Source organism: Rutidosis leptorrhynchoides, chromosome 10 (assembly GCF_046630445.1).
Source record: "Rutidosis leptorrhynchoides isolate AG116_Rl617_1_P2 chromosome 10, CSIRO_AGI_Rlap_v1, whole genome shotgun sequence".
NCBI classification, from domain to species: Eukaryota; Viridiplantae; Streptophyta; class Magnoliopsida; order Asterales; family Asteraceae; genus Rutidosis; species Rutidosis leptorrhynchoides.
The window spans coordinates 108,668,705-108,694,622 of record NC_092342.1 but is presented as its reverse complement, the minus strand read 5'-3'; the positions used below and the strand labels follow the sequence as shown (position 1 = coordinate 108,694,622).

At 32.4% G+C, this 25,918-nt stretch overlaps 1 protein-coding gene across 1 annotated transcript in view; it reads left to right on the top strand.

Annotated features, from left to right (window-relative positions):
- Positions 1-3,195: 3,195 nt before the first annotated feature.
- LOC139870531 (DNA (cytosine-5)-methyltransferase DRM2-like) overlaps positions 3,196-25,918 on the top strand; it is a 35,361-nt gene continuing 12,638 nt past the window's right edge. Inside the window, exon 1 of the mRNA XM_071858317.1 lies at positions 3,196-3,714. Coding sequence (XP_071714418.1) covers positions 3,196-3,714 — 519 coding nt within the window. The remainder of the gene's footprint in view (positions 3,715-25,918) is intronic.

Sequence of the window (25,918 nt, the reverse complement as noted above, 5' to 3'; positions counted from 1 at the left end):
TTTTGTAATAATATTTGAACTGTTTCGAATCTGTTTTGCTTAAATACACTTGTTTGCCATGCTTAATGATTAAATAACACGATTTTAGGATTGAATAGTACTTAATCCGATAATCTATTATTTGATTCTTGCTACTTGTTTAGATCTAGTCCATTAAACTCGTTAAATTGAATTGCATGCAACTAGGTTAAAAATCTTAATGGTGATAAACTTGTTTAATTGGAATTACGCTTATATAATAGAATTTGATATTGTTAGGTTTAATTGAAGAACCTTTGTTTGAATTAGTTTAATTAATGATTGCATGAGAACTTAGGAGTAATTGACTTTCAGCTAGTAACTTGAGTTGATCTACTTGGTGTTTAATAGCTTATATAATTTGTCAGTCTATTTGCATATCGATCCTCATCACAAGATTAATATGTATCATGTAATTGAATTGAACATGAAGAATTAAGATGTTAGTTATGCACATCACATATCTAGCATATGCTTTAAGTCCTACTTGTTGAATGATATGTTACACCTAGCTTAGCCTATTAAGGGATAATAATTGGTTTATGATTGTTATTCTGCTTTGTGTTAATATAAGTCATGAAGCTTGCCTAATATGATTCCCTTATGAGTTGGTTGTTCATGTAACTACTTTTACTTTTATCTGTTTATTTTGTATTTTAAATTTCCTGCTTTATTTTATTATTTTGTTTATCTTAAAAAGCATCTCTTTCCTAAGAGATAAATCTATCCCATAAAAGACATAAAAATATATCTTTAATTCTTTAATAAGAATTAAACTAAGAATAAAACAACTTATAACGCACCTACGCTCTCTTGGGACGATAACCTAAAATACTACCTCTGATCGGGTTTTGTTGCTCGTTAGGGTGTTAAAAGTGTATTAATAAAGGTTTTATAAATTTAAAAATTTGAAAGGCAAATTAAGCACTGCACACTTTTGCACATCAACTTTTTGGCGCCGCTGTCGGGGAGCGCGGTAAATACAGAAATTGGATATACTTTGGTTATTGATATTTCTTGAAAACGGGTGATAACTATCTTCCTTTAGGGGAGGGTTGCTAGGGTTCTGATTTAAAGGCTCCTGCTCGAACCTAGACGCTGACGGGTCACTTAAGTATTGAAAGATTCAATAGGCCGTGTATGTTTGATTATTCATTGTTATGCGATAAAAGTTGTTATTTTATATTTATATTTTTAATTATGTCATTAATATTTATTATAGTTATTAATTTAAAATTTACTAATATACTAATATATTTCTTAAATATTACAAGAGAAATTAGAATAAATTCAAAATATAATTATATACATCCTTTAAGGTCTAAAACATTTTCTCCTAAAACATTTCTTTTTATGATTTTAGATCACATGAATACTCGATCCAAGAAACCAGTCTTACAAGATATGTTACCAAATCCTGATATATTATTTAAACCTTCTAAGGATTCGAATATTGTTAAGAAATTAAATTTCAATGAAGGAACTACTTCTAATGATGATTCATTATCTAGTCCACCGTCTAGTCCTGATTCTAATTTGGGATCTCTTTTTGGTTCAGATTTTGAAATGACTACTGAAAATTCAATGGAAGCGTTAATGAAAGCGGGTCGGGAAAGATTAGGTCATGCTATTACTCAGCCTGTTATAAAATAAAATTTTGATATTAAAGGTCCTATATTTCATTTGCTTAAGGATAACCAATTTAGGGGTACTGAAAAAGAAGATGCTAATGCTCACATTCGGAATTTTAAATATATTTGTAATATGTTTAACATTAATAGTGTGGAAAGTAATGTCATCTATCTTCGCCTCTTTCCATGGTAGTTAAAAGATGAAGCTAATGAATGGTTAAACTCATTACCTGAAGGAGATATTACTAGTTGGGATACGATGGTTGAAAAATTTCTAACTCGATTCTTTCCCGCATCAAAAACTGTCACCCTTCAAACTGAAATTGCTAATTTTTGTCAGAAAACTAATGAGTCTCTTTATTCTTCTTGGGTACGATTTGGTCAAATGCTTAGAGGTTGTCCACAACATAGTTTGAATAAGTTTAAAATGGTAACTACTTTCTATAAAGGTTGTGATATTGCTACAAGAAGATAGATTGATACATCTGCTGGAGGAAACATTATGAGTAAAACTGCCGAAGAAGCTGAAACATTGATAAATAAGTTGGCTGCTCATTCCCACGAATGGCACCAAGACTTAGACATTTCTCGTTCGGTAAAATCTGTTAGTTATGATTCTGAAGATATGGTTAAGGATATGAATGTGCAATTAGGTAATTTGGGAAGGCAAATTGAAAAGCTTACCAAAGAAATGCATATGATTAAGGTAAGTTGTGAAAGATGCCAAGGTCTTCATGCTACTAAAGATTTTGTTGCTAGTCTTACCATGGAGCAAGTTGAGAATGTCTCGTATGTGAATCAATTTCAAGAAAACCCAAACTACCGTAATAATTATAATACACCTTATCCTAATATTAATAAAAACCCACCTGGTTTCTTTCCTGTTAGAGCACCCTTCATTCCAAATTCTTCTAATGCTCAAACAGACAAGAAGTCTAACCTTGAAGAAAGCATCTTAACTTTCATCAAAAATCAAAATGAAGCTAATGATAACATAAAGGCTTAACTTTCCCAAGTGCAAAAAAATCATCAAGCGTCCATTCAAAACTTAGAATGAAATGTTGTTAAGTTGTTCAAACTTGTCGAGGGTAAAGTTCCTACTGAATTTGAAGTTTCTAAAGAAGTTCGTTTTGAAAAGGTGAATGTGATTCGAGAAGTAAATAGGGTTGATACTTATGAACCTGGTTTGAGGTACTTATGGGAATTTGAGATAGGAGAAAAAGAATATGATCAATAAATAAAAAATTTGACTGCTAATGAGGAAGATAAATCAAAATATGCTAAAGTTCGAGGTCTTGATCGTGATGAGGTAATTTTCATGCATGAGTTGTTTGATGAGAAGGAAGAAGAAGTTGATAAAAAGGTTGATGAAAATGATGAAGTTAGTAGTGAAAAATCTGAAAATTTGAAATGTGAAAATAAAGATGATTGGTTAGCTGATACTATGAAACAGTTGGAAGAAAGAAGAAAAGAAGGTTTCTGGCCTCTTTATTCATTCACAATTAATCCGGTAGATCCATATGCGTCACCTGAAGTTCCTGTTGTTATGAGTTCTGATCTAGGGGAATTCCAAATTCCTTGCTTAATTTGTGGTCCAATTTCTGTTATTGGATTAGCTGATACTGGTTCTAGCATTAATGTTATGCCATTCTCCGTTTACAATCGTTTAAGATTGCCATCATTGGAACCTATTCAAGGGAGTGTTTGTTTTGCTGATAGTCGCTTACATAAGCCGTTGGGGGTTGTTAATCAAGTTGAAGTTATCGTTGGTTATGCTTTCTATAGATTTGATTTCGTGATTATGGACATGAAAGAAGATCTGATAACTCCTTTAATCCTAGGATCTTCATTTCTAGCTACTGCTCGTGCCACCATTAACTATGATGATAATTCGTTAATTATTCGTTGTGGTGCCATATTTGAATCTATTCCGTTAGTTCCGAGATCTAAAGTTCCTCGCTCAAATGTGAAAATGGTTAAAATTGATAAAGAAGATGATGATGAGTTTACCGTTGATAAAATAGTGACCGAATTCATAAAAGAGCAGTATAAGCTTAGTTCCGAAGTGAGAAAACAAATCCATGAATTGAATGTTAAATTTGAAATATCATTTCGAAATGGTCTTGACACCACATTGAATTTCTTGCAACAAATTAAAATGTTGAATGAAATAAAAAAGAATAAGTATGGGGAAATGCACCTAAGGAGTAATTTCGTCAGAAGAATGAGTCGCGCAACCGACTCTATAATCAAAACTATCTATCCCTTTATATTTATTAGGATTATGTTTTTTCTAAGTGTTTTGTTATTTGTTTAATTATTTGATTATCGATGTAAGGGCAATATAGCTCCTAAGTATTAAAATTGTTTAAGTGATGAAAGTTATTAATGAGATATTATGTTTGTGTTATACTTCATATTATTTAATATTTTGTCAAGTTATTTATATTAAATTCAAAGGAAGTCCGCAAAAGTGCTCCGCAATCGTTCTATGATCTTACAATCAAGTACCATCACTCTTTCCCTTATTTTCAATTAAGTCCTTTATTTATTATTATCTTTACTATAAATGCAGTGAGGACATTGCATAATCTAAGTGTGGGGAGGGAAGTGTACTCACTTAAAAAGATTAAAAAAAAATACTACAAATTTTCCCGAAAAAGTGAAAAATGGGTACAATTTTAAAATTTTTCAAAAGTATAAATTCTTAGTCAAATTTATGTCTTTTTATTAACTTAATCTTAATGGTAATAATAAAACTACTCTCAATTTCAAGATCGGATTACTTGTTTAAGATAAAAGAGAAAAGCCAAAAATTGTGAAACGAGTGCAAACTTATAACCACTACCATATGGCATAATAAGCATGGACCACTGAGGCAGCAAAAGAGTCCCAATGAAGGGCAAATTTAGAAAAATTGTCAAAGTGTAAAGCTAAAAAAACTAAGCATGGAAGCAAAATAAATGAAAGGAAAAAGAGCCCAATGAAGGCCAATAAAAGAAAACAGTTCCAATGAGAACCACACACTTATAAAATCTCTGGTTAGAAAATAAAAGAGTCCAATCATGACCAACTTGTATAAATATGGCTTAATAAACTTTAGGACTGCTTGTAATCCTTGGTCTGGTTCAGACTAGTTCTTACGAATAATAAAAGCTAACTTCTTATTAAGACATATTTTTGACTTTGCAATTTTACTTTAATTTAATACTCATGATATAATTATAAGGTTTACTTGAGGACAAGCAAAGGTTTAAGTGTGGGGAATTTGATAACTCCTAAATTATACAGTTTTTTAATAACATTTTGAGGAGTTATCTTAGTATTTTAGAGTCATTTTAATCCCAAAACACGCTAAAATGGGTAAAAATGGGAAAAATATATTTCTAATAATTTTATCAAAGTTATGTATCAAACAGGATTAAAAATAGAGAAAATTGCAGAAAGGTTAAGGAAGCCGCCGTCATGGATTCACTGAAGCCGCCGACTTGGAGATGAATACGCCAGAGTGTTCCAGAATCTCTGTGAAATTGAAAGAACTTGTTGATCAGGTAAAAAGCAAAGGAAGCCGCCGGCCTAATGAACACGGTTTCTCGACTTGTCGACCAAGTTCAAGTAAAAATGGAAACAAAATCAAGAAGATTTGGCGGATCTAAGAAGCCGCCGGCCTTCCCAGAAGCCGCAGGCTTAATTATGATGGTTAAAAGATTTGTGCTTGCAGATTAAGTTAAACTTGCAGAAGGAGTCATCAACCTAAGGCAAGCTGCTGGCTTCCCACTGAACCCGCCAGCTTGGTCACCGATTTTGAACATTATAAATAAAGGCCTCTGGTCTCAGTTTTCATATGCAGTTTTCAGAATTCAATAATCATGTTTAGTTCGTTTTTCTTTTTAGGGTTTTATCTAAACCCTTAGGTTAGATTTATTCATTGTAAACAAGAATCATTCGAGTTTTTAATTCAAGTTTCTTGCATTTACCTTTTTAAGGTATGATTCTATCCTTAGTTTATTGTTTAATCTATTTTATTTATTTTTATTGTTTCTGTTCGTCTTCTGCTATGAACTAAATGTTCATAGTGGTTACGTGGATGAAAACTGAACTTCATCAGGGAATCAGATGAAGCCGCCGGCTTTGTTGGGAGGAAGCCGTCGGCTTCATGTGCTTTATCCGTACAGTTTTTGGTTCTTTTCCAGATCTGTATGGTCGAGTTTCTGTAATAATATTTGAACTGTTTCAAATCTGTTTTGCTTAAATACATTTGTTTTCCATGCTTAATGATTAAATAACATGATTTTAGGATTGAATAGTACTTAATCCGATAATCTATTATTCGATTCATGCTACTTGTTTAGATCTAGTCCATCAAACTTGTTAAATTGAATTGCATGCAACTAGGTTAAAAAGATTAATGGTGATAAACTTGTTTAATTAGAATTACGCTTATATAATAGAATTTGATATTGTTAGGCTTAATTGAAGAACCTTTGTTTGAATTTGTTTAATTAATGATTGCATGAGAACTTAGTAGTAATTGACTTTCAGTAAGTAACTTGAGTTGATCTACTTGGTGTTTAATATCTTATATAATTTGTCAGTCTATTTGCATATCGATCCTCATCACAAGATTAATATGTATCATGTAATTGAACTGAACATGAAGAATTAAGATGTTAGTTATGCACATCACATATCTAGCATATGATTTAAGTCCTACTTGTTGAATGATATGTTACACCTAGTTTAGCGTATTAAGGGATAATAATTGGTCTATGATTGTTATTCTGCTTTGTGTTAATATAAGTCATGAAACTTGCCTAATATGATTCCCTTATGAGTTGGTTGTTCTTGTAACTACTTTTACTTTTATCTGTTTATTTTGTATTTTAAATTTCTTGCTTTATTTTATTATTTTGTTTATCTTAAAAAACATCTCTTTCCTTAGAGATAAATCTATCTCATAAAAGATATAAAAATATATCTTTAATTCTTTAATAAGAATTAAACTAAGAATAAAACAACTTATAACGCACCTACGCTCTCTTGGGACGATAACCTAAAATACTACATCTGATCGGGTTTTGTTGCTCATTAGGGTGTTAAAAGTGTATTAATAAAGGTTTTATAAATTTAAAAGTTTGAAAGGCAAATTAAGCACTGCACACTTTTGCACATCCCCATATCTTGTTTAAAACGCTGTTTTCGGTATGTCGGTGTCTACAACACGTACCTGATGATACCCTGAACATAAATCAATCTTTGAAAAGTAGGAAGCACCCTGTAACTGATCGAATAAATCATCTATTCTTGGTAGCGGATACTTATTCTTTATGGTTCTCTTGTTCAAATTACGGTAATCTATACACATTCGAAGCGACCCATCCTTGTTTTTCACAAACAAAACAGGAGCACCCCACGGTGAAGAACTTGGTCGGATAAACCCCTTATCTAACAATTCCTGAATCTGAGACATCATTTCTCGAATTTCTGACGGAGCTAATCTGTAAGGAGCTTTTGCAACTGGCGTAGCACCTGGAACCAAATCAATTTTATACTCTACTTCACGTACTAGAGGTAACCCTGGTAAATTGTCAGGAAACACCTCAGGAAATTTTGACACAACTAGAATGTCGGTCACCTGCTTGTTTTCTTTCTTAACATCAATCACATAAGCTAAGAACGAATTATACCCTTTCGATATCGCCTTCTGAGCTTTCATTAGGGAAACCATAGGAAAGTTAAATCCACTGCGCTCCCCTAGCTATTACTTAGGACCCATCGGCTAAAAGAAAATAAATCATCTTCTTATGGCACTTAATATTAGCCCTATTAGCTCTTAACCAATTCATGCCAATTACTACATCAAAGCTAGGTATAGGCATCAACAAACAGGTTAAAGGAAAAGGATGGCCATCAACCTCACTTATCTTCTAGATCCCTTTAAGAAGATAGTTTACAAGTAAACTCATAACTAAGTTTATAATCACTCTTGCTTGAATCATTCTAAATAGATTATAATAATATTATCAGTAAATGTATGAAAGTTTAAGTGCAAGAGGTGAGTCTTCAAGTGCTCCAAGGTTTGGCTTTTATAGGCAAGAGAAATTCAAACATGAACATCTGTAGCTCACTCACGGTCGACTGTGCAAGCCCTGACCTCTAATTTTTGTAGCTGTTTGAGATCTTTAACTTTGCCTTTTTCCCTTATTGGATGCCTGCAATTAGATGCCAAAAACATCTGATACCAACTGAAATGTCCCGTTCATATTGATTATAAACGTTCCATATTAATTGATTTCGTCGCGAGGTTTTGACCTCTATATGAGACGTTTTTCAGAGACTGCATTTATTTTTAAAACAACCATAACCTTTATTTTATCTATAAAGGTTTAAAAAGCATTACGTAGATTATCAAATAATGATAATCTAAAATATACCGTTTACACACGACCATTACATAATGGTTTACAATAAGAATATATTACATCAAAAATAAGTTTCTTGAATGCAGTTTTTACATAATATCATACAAGCATGGACTCCAAATCTTGTCCTTATTTTAGTATGCAACAGCGGAAGCTCTTAATAATCACCTGAGAATAAACATGCTTAAAACGTCAACAAAAATGTTGGTGAGTTATAGGTTTAACCTATATATATTATCAAATCATAATAATAGACCACAAGATTTCATATTTCAATATACATCCCATACATAGAGATAAAAATCATTCATATGGTGAATACCTGGTAACCGACATTAATAAGATGCATATAAGAATATCCCCTATCATTCCGGAAAATCCTTCGGACATGATAAAAACAACATCGAAGTACTAAAGCATCCGGTACTTTGGATGGGGTTCGTTAGGCCCAATAGATCTATCTTTAGGATTCGCGTTAATTAGTAGATCAGTTTACTAATTCTTAGGTTACCAAGCAAAAGGGGCATATTCGGCTTCGATTATTCACCCATATAATGTAGTTTCATTTACTTGTATCTATTTCGTAAAACATTTATAAAACTGCATGTATTCTCATCCCAAAATATTAGATTTTAAAAGTGAGACTATAACTCACTTTCACAGATTTTTACTTCGTCGGGAAGTAAGTCTTGGCCACTGGTCGATTCACGAACCTATAACAAATATGTACATATATATCAAAGTATGTTCAAAATATATTTACAACATTTTTAATACATTTTAATGTTTTAAGTTTATTAAGTCAGCTGTCCTCGTTAATAACCTACAACTAGTTGTCCACAATTAGATGTACAGAAATAAATCGATATATGTTATCTTGAATCAATCCACGACCCAGTGTATACACGTCTCAGGCTAGATCACAACTCAAAGTATATATATTTTTGGAATCAACCTCAACCCTGTATAGCTAACTCCAACATTACTGCATATAGAGTGTCTATGGTTATTTCAAATAATATATATACATGGGTCGATATGATATGTCAAAACATTTGCATACATGTCTATGGTATCCCAAGATTACATAATATACTAGAATACATGTATAATACAATATAAGTTAGCTAGGATATGATTTGTATAGAATTGTTACAATATTTCCCGTAGCTACAACAATCAAAAAATACCCAATCTTGTTTTACCCATAACTTCTTCGTTTTAAATTCGTTTTGAGTGAATCAAATTGCTATGGTTTCATATTGAACTCTATTTTATGAATCTAAACAGAAAATGTATAGGTTTATAGTCGGAAATATAAGTAACAAGTCGTTTTTGTAAGAGGTAGTCATTTCAGTCGAAAGAACGACGTCTTGATGACCATTTTGAAAAATATACTTCCACTTTGAGTTTAATCATGATTTTTGGATATAGTTTCATGTTCATAAGAAAAATCATTTTTCCAGAAGAACAACTTTTAAATCAAAGTTTATCATAGTTTTTAATTATCAAACCCAAAACAGCCCGCGGTGTTACTACGAAGGCGTATGTCCGGTTTTACGGTGTTTTTTGTGTTTCCAGGTTTTAAATCATTAAGTTAGCATATCATATAGATATAGGACATGTGTTTAGTTGATTTTAAAAGTCGAGTTAGAAGGATTAACTTTTGTTTGCGAACAAGTTTAGAATTAACTAAACTATGTTCTAGTGATTTCAAGTTTAAACCTTCGAATAAGATAGCTTTATATGTATGAATCGAATGATGTTATGAACATCATTACTACCTCAAGTTTTGTGGATAAACCTACTGAAAAATAGACAAATGAATCTAGCTTCAAAGGATCCTTGGATAGCTTGAAAGTTCTTGAAGCAGAATCATGACACGAAAACAAGTTCAAGTAAGATTTTCACTTGAAATAAGATTGTTATAGTTATAGAAATTGAATCAAAGTTTGAATTTGAGTATTACCTTATATTAGAAAGATATCTTACTGTAAATAAGAAAGATTTCTTGAGGTTGGATGATCACTTTACAAGATTGGAAGTAAGCTAGCAAACTTGGAAGTATTCTTGATTTTATGAAACTAGAACTTATAGAATTTATGAAGAACACTTAGAACTTGAAGATAGAACTTGAGAGAGATCAATTAGATGAATAAATTGAAGAATGAAAGTGTTTGTAGGTGTTTTTGGTCGTTGGTATATGGATTAGATATAAAGGATGTGTAATTTTGTTTACATGTAAATAAGTCATGAATGATTACTAATATTTTTGTAATTTTATGAGATATTTCATGCTAGTTGCCAAATGATGGTTCCCACATGTGTTAGGTGACTCACATGGGCTGCTAAGAGCTGATCATTGGAGTGTATATACCAATAGTACATACATCTAAAAGCTGTGTATTGTACGAGTACGAATACGGGTGCATACGAGTAGAATTGTTGATGAAACTGAACGAGGATGTAATTGTAAGCATTTTTGTTAAGTAGAAGTATTTTGATAAGTGTCTTGAAGTCTTTCAAAAGTGTATGAATACATATTAAAACACTACATGTATATACATTTTAACCGAGTCGTTAAGTCATCGTTAGTCGTTACATGTAAATGTTGATTTGAAACCTTTAAGTTAACGATCATGTTAAATGTTGTTAACCCAATGTTTATTATATCTAAAGAGATGTTAAATTGTTACATTATCATGATATTATGATATATAATATATCTTAGTATGATATATATACAGTTAAATGTCGTTACAACGATAATCGTTACATATATGTCTCGTTTCGAAATCATTAAGTTAGTAGTCTTATTTTTACATATGTAGTTCATTGTTAATACACTTAATGATATATTTACTTATCATTTAAAATAATTAACCAAGTGTATCAATATCTTAATATGATTCATATGTACTTAGTAAGACGTTGATATAACGATAATCGTTATATATATATATATATCGTTTTCGAGTTTCTTAAATTCAATAGTCTCATTTTTATGTATATAACTCATTGTTAAAATACCTAATGAGATACTTACTTATCATAATATCATGTTAACTATATATATAATCATATATATGTCATCATATAGTTTTACAAGTTTTAACGTTCGTGAATCACCGGTCAACTTGGGTGGTTGATAATGCTAAAAACGAACATATATTTCATAGCATTATTCCTCAAGAAAGACAAGCTTTTAGTTGCAATTGTTCTATTTACAAGTGATATTCGTTTAAATAATAAAAGGTGAAGACAAAAGATAGATTCGACGAATTGAAGACGCAAACGACCAAAAAGCTCAAAAGTACAAAAGACAATAAAAAAGGTTCCAATTATTGATAAGAAACGTCTCGAAATTACAAAAGTACAAGATTCAAAACGCAAAGTACAAGATATTAAATTGTACGCGAGGACGTTCGAAAATCCGGAACCGGGACCAGAGTCAACTCTTAACGCTCGACGCAACGGACTAAAAATTACAAGTTAACTATGTATATAAATATAATATAATATATAATTAATTATATTAATTATATATATATTATAAATAAAAAAACCGTCGGCAGAGAAAAACTCCAAGGACTGAGCTGTAAAAGTAACCTCCGCGACTCGCGGAGTTTGAAGGCCAAAATCACCGCGAGTCGCGGAGCCCCAAATTTCGACTCTGGCTATAAAGCAAACCGAATTCTGATCAAAAATCATCATCTTTTTCTTCTCTTATCATACGTAAAATTTATATATATATATATATAATTTATATTTTAATTTTAATTATAATTCTAATAATAAGGGTATGTTAGCGAATATTGTAAGGGTATAAGTCGAAATTCTGTCCGTGTAACGCTACGCTATTTTTAATCATTGTAAGTTATGTTCAACCTTTTTATATTAATGTCTCGTAGCTAAGTTATTATTATGCTTATTTAAAACGAAGTAATCATGATGTTGGGCTAATTACTAAAATTGGGTAATTGGGCTTTGTACCATAATTGGGGTTTGGACAAAAGAACGACACTTGTGGAAATTAGACTATGGGCTATTAATGGGCTTTATATTTGTTTAACTAAATGATAGTTTGTTAATGTTAATATAAAGATTTACAATTGGGCGTCCCTATAAATTACCATATACACTCAATCGGACACGATGGGCGGGGTATTTATATGTACGAATAATCGTTCATTTAACCGGACACGGGAATGGATTAATAGCCACTAGAATAATTAAAACAGGGGTGAAATTACATTCAAGGGTAATTGGTGTAATTGTTAACAAAGTAGTAAAACCTTGGTTTACACGCAGTCGATAACCTGGTGTATTCATTAAACAAAGTATTAAAACCTTGTTACAATTCGAATCCCCAATTAGTTGGAATATTTAACTTCGGGTATAAGAATAATTTGATGAGGACACTCGCACTTTATATTTATGACTGATGGACTGTTATGGACAAAAACCAGACGGACATATTAAATAATCCAGGACAAAGGACAATTAACCCATGGGCATAAAACTAAAATCAACACGTCAAACATCATGATTACGGAAGTTTAAATAAGCATAATTCTTTTATTTCATATTTAATTTCCTTTATTTTATATTTAATTGCACTTCTAATTATCGCACTTTTATTTATTGTTATTTAATCGCACTTTTAATTATCGTACTTTTTAATTATCGCAAGTTTATTTTATCGCACTTTTATTATTCGCAATTTCATTATCGTTATTTACTTTACGCTTTAATTTAAGTCTTGTATTTATTTTATATTTTACATTAGGTTTTAACTGCGACTAAAGTCTTAAAATCGACAAACCGGTCATTAAACGGTAAAAACCCCCCTTTATAATAATAATATTACTTATATATATGTTTGTATTTTTATAAAAGTAAACTAATATAGCGTTGAGCTTTGTTTAAAGATTTCCCTGTGGAACGAACCGGACTTACTAAAAACTACACTACTGTACGATTAGGTACACTGCCTATAAGTGTTGTAGCAAGGTTTAAGTATATCCATTCTATAAATAAATAAATATCTTGTGTAAAATTGTATCGTATTTAATAGTATTTCCTGCTAAAATTAATAACTATTTTATATACACCTCGCATAACATCAAGTATTTTTGGCGCCGCTGCCGGGGAACTATCTTAAAAGCCGGAAGCGCAACGCTAATATAAAAAAAAAGATTTTTAGTTACTTTTATTAAAAATTCGTTTTTGTAAAAATACGTTTTAATTATTCAAAAATATAAAAAGAAAAACAAAAATATAAGTATTTTTTAAGATTTTGTTAAATATTTAAGTTTTATAAGTTTCTTTATCTTTATTTTAGTTTATAATAATATAAATTTTATTAAATATCTTTTATATATAGAAAAAAAAACAGAAAACAGAAAATAAAAAAAATAAAAAAATATAAAAACGCGTAAAATTTCAAACCTGTCAGCTGAATTCTGGAACCCCGCGACTCGCGGGGTTTGACGCTTTAATTGCCGCGACTCGCGGAGCCTTTCTGACAGGCGACAAAAAACCCTAAACCAGCATTAATTACGGGTTTTAATTAATTATTATTATTTAAACCTAATTATTATTATTATTATTATTATTAGTTTTATTTTTATTTTTACTTTTTATTTAATTTATGTATTTAGTATTAATTAGTTTAATTAATTTGTAAAATTAATAGTTTTATTAAGTAAATAATATAAAAATAATATTTTTATAAAAATTGTACTTTTTACAACTTTTTGTATATTTTTATATTTTGTCCCTTTTTAATCGTTGTAGCGTAATATTTGTATTTTTAGCTCATATTTAATTTTAAACTTAGTTTTTGCTATAGTTATTTTTACTCCTAGATTTTTAGGCTTTGCCGTAGAATTCCTTAAGTGCTTTTTCTTTAGACTAAGATTTAGGTGCTTTAGAATTTTGCGACGCCTTTTTAAGTTTTAGTTTCTTTTTAAGTTATTTCCATTTGGGATTTAGTTTTTCCTTGTAAGCTTTAATAATTTTAGACCTTTTACTATGTACCAATTGTCATTCCAATTAGTAATTTCAATTTGCGATTATAATTTTAAGTTAGTTGTAGTAATAAGGTTAGGTTAGTCAAGTATTTTTAAGTTTTTATAAGTTTCTTTTATTTTTCCGTCACCTTTTATTTTTCAACCATTTTTTTTCTTTTTCAACCTTTTTCGACGAACTCTTTTTCTCTCTTATTTCTCGCTATTCTAGTTTTAGGACATAGATTTTTATTCTACTTCTTATCTAAATTTCTTAAAATTACGAAAATTTATTTTAAGTGGTTAAATTAATAGACATCAAAATTTTCTGGTTCGTAGTAATAGTTGGATTTGTACGTGGACCGGGTTATTGGAGCCAAACAGTCCTCAATTATATTGAGACCAAACGAATCCTGCTCCTCTGCTGCATCTTTTGGCTATTCGAAACGTGGGCAAAATCAGAAAAGTCTATTAATTGGATAACTTATTATAAATTTTCTTTCCTTTTAAAAACTAATAGGATATTCAGTGAATGCACCGAGCAAGACGTTCATCACCTTTTGTACGTTCACCACCTGTAACTAGATCAAGACATTTAGCAAATATAACCGCCGTTGATTTTTCTTTAGAATCGTCATCTAGTCAACCAAGTACTTCAGTTCAAATTTCCGATAATCCATTTTTTGAACCCAACCTCACAATTGAGAATCCAGAAAATATTCAGGAACGGTTCGTAGATCCTGAACCACTAAACTTTCCTCCGGAACCACCAATCATTCAAACAGAGATTGTTGAGGAACGAACCATTAAATCAGAATCATCTAGTGATACCGATTCAACAAATTCAATTATGGAGAATCTGGAACCTTTAAGTATGGAAGACCGAATGAGAGCTAAACGCACTGGCCAAGGTCACGCAATTACTCATCCAGACATTAATGCGCCAGATTATGAAATCAAAGGACAAATTCTACACATGGTGACTAATCAATGCCAATTTAGTGGTGCGCCGAAGGAAGATCCAAATGAACATCTACGTACCTTTAATAGGATCTGCACACTATTTAAAATCCGAGAAGTGGAGGATGAACAGATATATCTCATGTTATTTCCCTGGACTTTAAAGGGAGAAGCCAAAGATTGGTTGGAATCGTTACCTGAAGGGGCGATTGATACATGGGATGTTTTAATTGACAAATTTCTTAAACAATTCTTTCCTGCATCTAAAGCCGTAAGACTTCAAGCAAAAATTGTTACGTTCACACAGAAGCCAAATGAAACTCTATATGAGGCGTGGACAAGATATGGAAAGTTGTTAAGAGGATGTCCGCAACATGGTTTAGACACCTGTCAAATAGTACAAATATTCTACCAAGGATGCGACATCACTACAAGAAAAGACATAGATATAGCAGCTGGTGGTTCTATTATGAAGAAAACCGAAACTGATGCTTACAAAATTATTGATAACACTGCTTCCCACTCACATGAGTGGCACCAAGAAAAAGACATCATTAGATCATCTAAAGCAGCTAGAGCCGATTCTAGCCATGACTTAGATTCCATTTCCGCAAAGATAGATGCTGTGGAGAGACGAATGGAAAAGATGACTAAGGATATTCACTCAATACGAATTAGTTGTGAGCAGTGTGGAGGACCACATTTGACAAAAGATTGTCTCAGTATTGAATTAACAATGGAACAAAGAGAGAATATTTCATACATAAACCAAAGGCCTGGAAATAATTATCAGAATAATTATCAACCGCCAAGACCAATTTACAATCAAAACCAGAATTATAACCGAAATATTCCATACAACAACCAACAAGGTCCTAGCAATCAACAAGTATCCAATAATACTTACAATCAGCAAAGACCGAATTTTCAAAACAAACCACCACAACAAACCGATGATAAAAAGCCGAATTTAGAAGATATGATGACGAAGCTAGTTGAAACTCAAACACAGTTTTTCACATCTCAGAAACAAACCAATGAACAAAATGCTCAAGCATTTAGAAATCAACAAGCTTCTATTCAAAATCTGGAACAAGAAGTAAGTAACCTAGCAAGGTTAATAGGTGAAAGAAAACCGGGAAGTCTACCTAGCGATACAAATGCTAACCCCCGGAATGAAACAGCTAAAGCTATTACCACAAGAAGTGGTACAACACTTAAACCACCTGAAATACCTGTAACTTCTGATGAAACTATTCCTACTCCACAAGAACCACAACCTGATCAAGATAAGGAAAAAGAACCGGTAGTTGAAAAGGTTAATGAAAATAACACAGTTAAGGATAAACCTTATGTTAAACCATACCAACCACCACTTCCTTACCCGAGTAAAATGAAGAAAGAAAAACTTGAAGCCGAGCAATCCAAATTCTTGGATATGTTTAAACAGATAAATGTAAATCTTCCTTTCATTGATGTGATTTCAGGAATGCCAAGATATGCTAAATTCTTGAAAGATCTAATCTCAAATAGAAAGAAAATGGAAGAACTCTCGGTTGTTACTATGAATGCTAATTGTTCAGCAGTGCTGTTGAATAAGATACCAGAAAAATTATCTGATCCAGGAAGTTTCACAATTCCATGTTTTCTGGGTAGTCTTAGTTCAATAGAAGCATTGGCAGACTTAGGTGGTAGTATAAATCTAATGCCGTATTCACTATACGCTAAACTAGACCTTGGAGAATTGAAACCAACCAGAATAAGCATACAACTAGCCGATAGATCAATAAAATATCCTAGAGGGATAATGGAGAACATGATAGTTAAAGTTGGTACTTTAGTATTTCCAGTAGATTTTGTTGTTTTGGACATGGAAGAAGATTCTCAAGTTCCTCTCATATTAGGAAGACCATTCTTAAACACGGCTAAAGCAATGATAGACGTGTTCGGTAAGAAACTGACCCTAAGTATAGAGGATGAGAGTGTTACCTTTTCAGTTGATAGAGCAATGCAACAACCACAATCTGCAGATGATACATGTTATTATATTCAAACTATAGATGCACATGCAGAATTATTAGAAGAATTTCCAGAATTACAAGGAACAGGAGAATGTTCTTTAGGAGAAGGTAATGAACCAATTGATGAAGCTGAAATGTTAGCTACACTTATAGCTAATGGATATGAACCAACAACAGAAGAAATTCAAATGCTAAAAGAAGAAGACAGATATCGATATAAATCATCAATAGAAGAACCTCCGAAATTAGAGTTAAAGCCACTTCCAAACCATTTGGAATACGCTTATTTACATGGTGAATCTAAATTACCTGTAATAATATCGTCTTCTCTTACTGAAAATGAGAAATCACAACTCATTTCTGTGTTGAAAGCTCATAAACCAGCCATTGCATGGAAGATTCATGATATTAAAGGAATAAGTCCTTCGTATTGCACACATAAAATCCTTATGGAAGAAGGTCATAAAACGTATGTGCAACGCCAACGAAGACTAAATCCTAATATGCAAGATGTAGTTAAGAAAGAGATTATTAAACTGCTAGATGCAGGTTTGATATATCCAATTTCTGATAGTCCATGGGTAAGCCCAGTTCAATGCGTACCTAAGAAGGGTGGCATGACTGTCATTACAAATGAGAAAAATGAGCTTATTCCTACTAGGACTGTAACAGGATGGCGTGTATGTATTGATTATATAAAATTAAATGACGCCACCAGAAAAGATCACTTTCCCTTACCTTTCATAGATCAAATGTTGGAAAGATTAGCCGGAAATAGTTACTATTGTTTTCTAGATGGATTTTCCGGATATTTTCAAATTCCAATAGCACCCGAAGATCAAGAGAAAACCACATTCACGTGCCCTTATGGTACTTTTGCTTACAAACGCATGCCATTTGGACTTTGTAACGCCCCTGCAACCTTTCAAAGGTGTATGATGGCGATTTTTCACGACATGATAGAAGAATGCATGGAAGTATTCATGGATGACTTTTCAGTCTTCGGTGATACATTTAAATCATGTCTAGTTAATCTGGAACGAATGCTAATTAGATGCGAAAAATCAAATCTAGTACTTAATTGGGAGAAATGCCATTTCATGGTTAAAGAAGACATCGTTCTTGGACATAAAATTTCAAAAGAAGGAATTGAAGTGGATAGAGCTAAAGTAGATGTAATTGCTAAACTTCCACATCCCACAAATGTTAGAGGAGTTAGGAGTTTTCTAGGGCATGCCGGTTTTTACCGACGTTTCATAAAAGATTTTTCTAAAATTGCCACTCCTATGAATAAACTCCTAGAAAAGGATGCTCCATTCATCTTTTCAGATGAGTGTATCAAATCTTTTAATATTCTTAAAGAAAAACTCACTAATGCGCCGATCATGATAACACCAAATTGGAATCTACCATTTGAACTAATGTGCGATGCAAGTGATTTTGCAATGGGAGCCGTTTTAGGACAAAGGATTGAAAAACGATTTCAACCTATATATTATGCTAGTAAGACATTACAAGGAGCACAAACGAACTATACAACTACTGAAAAAGAACTCCTTGCTATTGTCTTTGCTTTTGACAAATTTCGATCATATCTCGTTCTAGCAAAAACGGTGGTCTATACCGACCATTCTGCTCTTAGATACCTATTTTCAAAACAAGATGCTAAACCAAGATTAATCCGTTGGATCTTACTATTACAAGCGTTTGATATTGAAATCCGAGATAAAAGAGGAGCAGAAAATCTCGCCGCTGATCATCTTTCTCGTCTTGAAAATCCCGAATTAGAAGTTCTAAATGAATCAGCCATACAAGACAACTTTCCTGATGAATATCTATTGAAGATAGATTATAAAGAAATCCCATGGTTTGCAGACTATGCAAACTACTTAGTTTGTGGATTCCTTGAAAAAGGGTTGTCGTACCAAAAACGAAAGAAATTCTTTAGTGATATAAAACACTATTTCTGGGAAGATCCACATTTGTTCAAAAGATGTCCCGATGGAATAATACGCCGATGCGTATTCGGAGAAGAAGCCAATCAAATCTTAAACCATTGTCACACAGGACCAACAGGAGGGCATTATGGGCCTCAACTAACAGCAAGAAAAGTTTATGAAGCTGGATTCTATTGGCCTACAATTTACAAAGACGCACACCTTCTTTGCAAATCCTGTGATGCATGTCAAAGGGCCGGAAAAATAAGTCAACGTGATGAAATGCCACAAAATGTCATTCAAGTATGTGAAGTATTTGACATTTGGGGTATTGACTTTATGGGTCCATTTCCAAAATCTCATAATAATCGCTACATTCTCGTTGCCATTGATTATGTATCTAAATGGGCGGAAGCACAAGCTCTCCCAACTAACGATGCACGAGTTGTAGTCTATTTCTTAAAACGTCTTTTTGCAAGGTTTGGAGCACCGAAAGCTTTAATAAGTGATCGGGGAACTCATTTCTGTAATAATCAACTTGAGAAAGTTCTTAAAAGATATGGAGTAACTCATAAAATCTCCACCGCATATCATCCACAAACAAGTGGACAAGTTGAAAATACCAACCGAGCTTTAAAACGTATTCTAGAGAAAATCGTAGGATCAAATCCGAAGGAATGGTCCATTAAATTGGAGGATGCACTCTGGGCTTTTAGAACAGCCTACAAAACTCCAATTGGAACCACACCTTTTAGACTTGTTTATGGAAAAGCATGTCATCTTCCAGTAGAAATTGAACACAAAGCATTTTGGGCTTTGAAGACATGTAATCTTGATTTACATGAAGCCGGACGTCTACGATTAAGTCAACTAAACGAATTAGAAGAATTAAGACATGAAGCATACGAAAATTCGTTAATCTATAAAGAAAGAACGAAGAAATGGCATGATAAAAGAATCAGAAGTTCAAAAGAATTTAAAGAAGGAGACAGAGTTCTTCTTTTCAATTCACGATTCAAGCTATTTCCTGGAAAATTGAAATCAAGATGGTCTGGACCATTCATAGTCAAAAGAGTTTTCCCATACGGAACGATAGAATTAATAAATTCAAATGGGATAGAATTTAAAGTTAATGGTCACAGAGTTAAACATTACATACATGGTCCGATGGAAGTCGACAACGAAGTTAATCACAATTTCGACACCACAGCTAACTAAGTGTGGGGAGAATCAAGTCTTTAAAGGATAATATGTATTTCTGTTAGAGTTAGATTGTCTGTTTTCGTGTAGTTCTCGAAAATGGAACCCGAATGGTCTTTCCCTAGCAGACCCTAAAGAACTAGTCTTCTCCCCCCATTCTGAATTTTTATTTTTTTTAGGTTTTTACAAAATGAAGACTGCCTGTGAACTAAACCATGGTCTAATGCTACACGCTTTGATCACTAAAAGAAATAATGACATACTACCAAGTGAAATAGTATCAGTAATCAGAGAAAGAATGGACGGAGTTAGAAAAAAATCCAGATGCGAAGATAATAAGTTACAATTTGGTAAAGGAAAATCAAAATCCGCAGCGAAAAGAAGAGCACGACACCTAGAACGATGTCACAAATGCGGAAAATGGTCACATGGAGGTAAATGTTCAAATAATCAAACCTATTCAAATACCGAATTTGTTACTTTATACAGAGACGGACCGTTCATATGTTTAGAAGAAAAGACACTGAATGCTCGAGGTTACGCCTATGTAGCCATGGAAAATCAATTAAACCGACTATCTTATGAATGGAATAGATCATATAACTAAGAAATCTATTTCACAGGTATGTCTGTACAGTTTTTATTTTTATTTTTATTTTTAACCTTTTGATAATAAACGCTAATTTGTTCGCTAAAAAGTATTAAATTGGTATTGAATAAAATTAGGTTTGGCGACCGAAATTATTGATATCATTCAAAAATTTATTACATCACTGCGAAATTTAACGTTTATTCTTAAGGTATAAATATCTTTAAACAATCAACCCAAAATATTTCAAAAATTCGTCATGAGTTAAATTAGGTCTTGGAACCGAAATTACTTTACCAAAAAGAGGGGCGCATATTTTTGATAATATTTGATTGATTAAAGTGGGATAAAAAGACAAAAAGATTTTTAAAATTTATTTTTACCATGTTTTTAAAATTAATATTTAAATCTTAAATTAATATTGTAAACTTTGTAAAAACAATATATTTAAAATTGTAAATATTTGAAAAATTAATATAAGTTTGATATGAATTTATAAATTTTTAAATTAAGTTGGTGTGAACTTTTAATTTTTAAAATATAAATTTTTAATTTTATGCATTTCAAATTTTAAGTTTGGTGTGAATTTTTAATATTAATTTTGAATTTTATATTTAAGTTGTGTGAATTTAAAAACAAAAATTTACTTTATCTCATTAAGTTAAGAATATGATTTTTAAAATTCGTCGTAAGTTGAAGACTAGGTCTTTGAACCGAAATTGCTTTACCCGAGGGAGGGACGAGAACTTTTATTATCATTATTTTTAATCTTATTGATTTAAAGTATGCCAAAAACATTAAAAAACCCAAAAATCTTAGCTTTTAAAACAATCGCTACAAAAAGACAAATTTTAAAATTTTGTCGAAGGACGGACTAGGACATCGATCCGAAACGACCTCGTCCTAAATAACAAGGGAAACAAAATTTTAAAATTAAGTACTTAATTGTTTCAAAAGTTAATGATTATATATAAAAAAAAAAAAATAATAAACACCCGAACTGATCAGTCCACAACCACAAAAACACACTGCGAAAAATAACAGCGAAAATACTCCGAAAAACCACCCAAAAACACCCCAAAAATCACAATTTTTAACCGTTAATCACCAAATCTTTTGCTAAAATCATGTTGAGAAGGATGCTATCTAAGAATTACTCAAGAAAAACGGTAAATTTCTACACCTAAACACCATTTAATCCGAAATTTGGTGTTCTTGAGCAAATTTTTCCCCAATTTGATTTTGATGCTTTTTAGTGTAATTAGACTTAAATTGTTTATGTATTATGCTTGTATAACCTAGATTGATGCTGTTTAACATGATTAGAAGCCTTAAACTTCAAATTTTGAATAATCTAGGGTTTGTGTTCTTGAGCAATTTGGGGCTTTTGATATAAACAGGTTATGGCCGATTTTTGTTATGAATTGTTGCTAAATTGAGTAGTGTAACATGTCTAGGTAGTTAAATGATCCAAACTTTGAGCCTAAACATGATTTTGAGAATTAAAGTGGACTTTTTCAAGTCTAAAATTCATGAACTTGATTTTTGAAAGATAATGCCATTTGAGACTTGTTTAATTGCTAGTAATGATTATTTTGACATGTTATTTGAGTTGAATGCTTATGAACTTGGCGAAAATTTTCGTATATGCTTATTTGAAAAAGTGTAGATTTGATAAAAATGTGAAAATAAGCTTAAGTTTGATATAAATTGATAATGTCATTGTAATTATTTTGATTGATTATTTTGCTGACACTAATGCATATTTGGATGCACAAAAATTGTGTTTGATGTGTTTTGCAGAATGAAAGGGGTGAATCTTCATCCCAAGCCCGCAATGCTCCTGCTGAGAATTTGGAACAACAGGAGGTGGATAACTACTACAAGCAGGATGTACCTCATCCAGTCATGACCTTTTCCGATATGCACTTGGAAGAGTTACACCCGAACCTGAGATTTGACAGACTTTGGATAGATTATCCAAAATATCAACGGGGTTTGCATACTCTTCACTCTAAGGTTGTTGAGGTACCGAGGGTCATAGAATGGGGACCCTTAGAAGCTGTAGAATTGGCCGGGCCAATTAGGGAATTACTTGTACAGAGGTATGGTAATTCTTCTTTTAATGACTGGATATGTTTATTCACCATACGTAGACCTGTATATAAAGTATGGTGTGAAGAATTGTTATGTAGTATAGAGTTGAATGATCGGGTAGCTAGTTTAACCGATCGTTCTTTTATTAGATTTTTGTTAGGCGGTTCGATGCGCCACATGTCTTTACTGGACATGGCTCAGGCTTTACGTATATATACGCCTGAGGAGTTAGCGTCTGCCGATTGTAGAGGATTGATACTAAACGGTAGAAAGATAGATGAGAATTTTGATACACACGGTGTGTGGAGTCAAATGACAAGCCATCACCGTTTCAAAGGGGGAAATTACTCTTATTTGGATATAGATAGAGCCGAGTTAAGAGTGATACATAGGTTTTTAGCTAATTCGATTACACAAAGGGGTAAAAATAAGGAAAAAGTAAATGAACAAGATTTGTTTTACCATATGTGTATTCGAGACCCACAAAGCGTTGTAAGTATACCATATTGTGTGGGTTATTATTTATCAGCTATGGTTCAGGGGATGCGACCACATAGCATAATAGGAGGTGGTATTTTTATTACTTTGATTGGTGAATATCTCGGTGTGGATATAAGTCGGGGGGGATTATTACTAGAAGAGCCGGAACCCCGCGATACTATAGGTTTAAATGTATACCATGGTGCGAAAGTTTTGAAGAGGCGAAATAACACCGCAGTGCGATACCATGGTAGACATCCACAGGTGGAGAGAAACCAGCAGCAAGGTAATGTAGGAGGGGGGAATGAGATGCAAGAAATGCATAGGTTTATAGCTTCTCAGGAATACGAAAATGCTAGACAGAGAGCATTTGAAGATTGGCAAGTTCATCAGAACCAGATCATAGCTCATTGCCAACATATAGGTAGAAACTATATTCCTACACCGAAACCCATCTTCCCTCCTTGGTCTATAGAGATGCAGCCACCATATCCTACGTATGACCCTGCCGAAGCATTCTATAGCACTTATGGTTATGCCTGGAACCCCTATTGGTACCAATATCATCCTTAGTTTACTTATTATTTTTTTTTTATTTTGTAATTTGTAATTATTGATACGTTTAATACTTTTGTTAATATTGTAATCATTTTTATAATTATCTAACTTTTATTCTTAGACTTTAATAATTTTTGAATGTGGGGTAATATACCAAACTTCAAAAATATGTATATATGTTTGCAGTTTATCTTATGTACACAACAGGGTAAAACAACGCATTTTCAAAGACTGGCATTAAGTTCAGCAAAAGCAACTAATTTTGACGACAAGATGCAAAATATATGTGAAATAACAACAAGACGGAATGAACAAATGATGTGCACCATTTATCATTCAGCAAACAAACGCCAATATATTTGGAAACTTTGGTAAAAATTTAATCATTTTCACACAAATCACCCTCAATAATTTAAATTGTTACTGATTTCTTGCAAATGAGGGCATTGCAAGATCTTAAGTGTGGGAAGGGGTTAAATTCTTTCGGATTTTAAAATTTTTTACTTTATACACTTGGTTACCATTAAAAATACTAGTAAAGCAGTAGTTGTATTAGAATCTAGTGCTCTCTGATAAAAAAGAACAGCCCTAGTCTTATATACTGACTACCCAATTCTAGTAAAATTTTTCAATTAAATGAATTCAAAATCATGTTTATACATATTTATGAACGATAAAACTAGGTTTTAACACCGAAATTATTGTTACCTCGGAAAGGACATAAATTAAGAAACAAACTAAAATGTTAAAATTCATTTAAAATGGAATAGAGGACGATAAAAAGGAAAATAAAAGCCAAGTGTGGGAAAATTTACCAAGTTATTTTAAACATATGTCACATATATCTGTAACAAATAACTGAAAATACTTTTGCTTTGGACTAAACTAAACTGTTTTACCCGATGAAAGAAAAGAAGAGATGGATCTACACGATGAATCAATTCCATCATTAAAAGGAAGTAAAGTCTTCCGAAAAAGACACGCGCTTCTTGATTTAGGTCATGAAGTTGTCGTCCAGACCAGCTGTAGGTTGACGAAAAATCTAGAAAAGTCATCACTAAAATCAGCAGGAAATCCACGGACCTCAGCATTAAACAGGGTCGCCAAGTGGTCAGATTTATCCTAACCATGAGAAGGATTTATCTCGTACAATGGGGGGGCACCATGCAAATTAGCTGGATAAGACTAATGAATCAGATCCCCAGAAAGGATAATCTCCTTAAAGATTAAAAATCAGCTTTTAAGACTGATATTACTCAATCCTAGAGATTGACCTTAAAGATTGAGAATTCAAACTCATGGAATTCAATGATATCTAAACTCGAGCTTGAACGAGAAAATATTTTGATCAAAATTACAAACCGATTTGTTTTCTGAAAACCCTATTTTCAATGCGTTCATTACCATTGAACGTAAAATCCTAGGAATTCACCTGGAATTCATTAGGTCACCTGAACTAAATCGGGTGTCAACCGTAAGAACGGTGGTTGCATAGCATGGTCAAAGACAGGACCTTGTGCCAGGCCGAAAAATTATAAGGGTGAGCTTTACTATTGCTCCTACCAAGGATAGTAATTGCGTCCGACACGTTATAGACCATAATCAAAAGCATGTCACGGGACATTGCCTTAACAGTTGCTTGTTCAACGCTTTCCTTTCAACCGGACGGTAGTTTACCGAAAGGTAATATACGGGACAAGTAAACTGGACGTGTTGCTTTCCAAATACAAGGTTAGCAAGTGGGTGACACAAAATCGCAAGTTTTGAGCTAAAATTTTCAAATCTGAAACCCACCAAACCCACAAAAATATTTTGCAAACACCGGTAAAGGGTTATTCCGGAAAACTTATCTAGGGTAAAAACTAGATTTCAAAAAAAAAAATCAAATGTTTTCATAAAGATCCAATTTCCTTAATGGATCTAAATTTTTATAGTCATGTGGGACTGTAAACCATATCGTTACTACCATTGTTTATACCGCCGTATAGAAATCA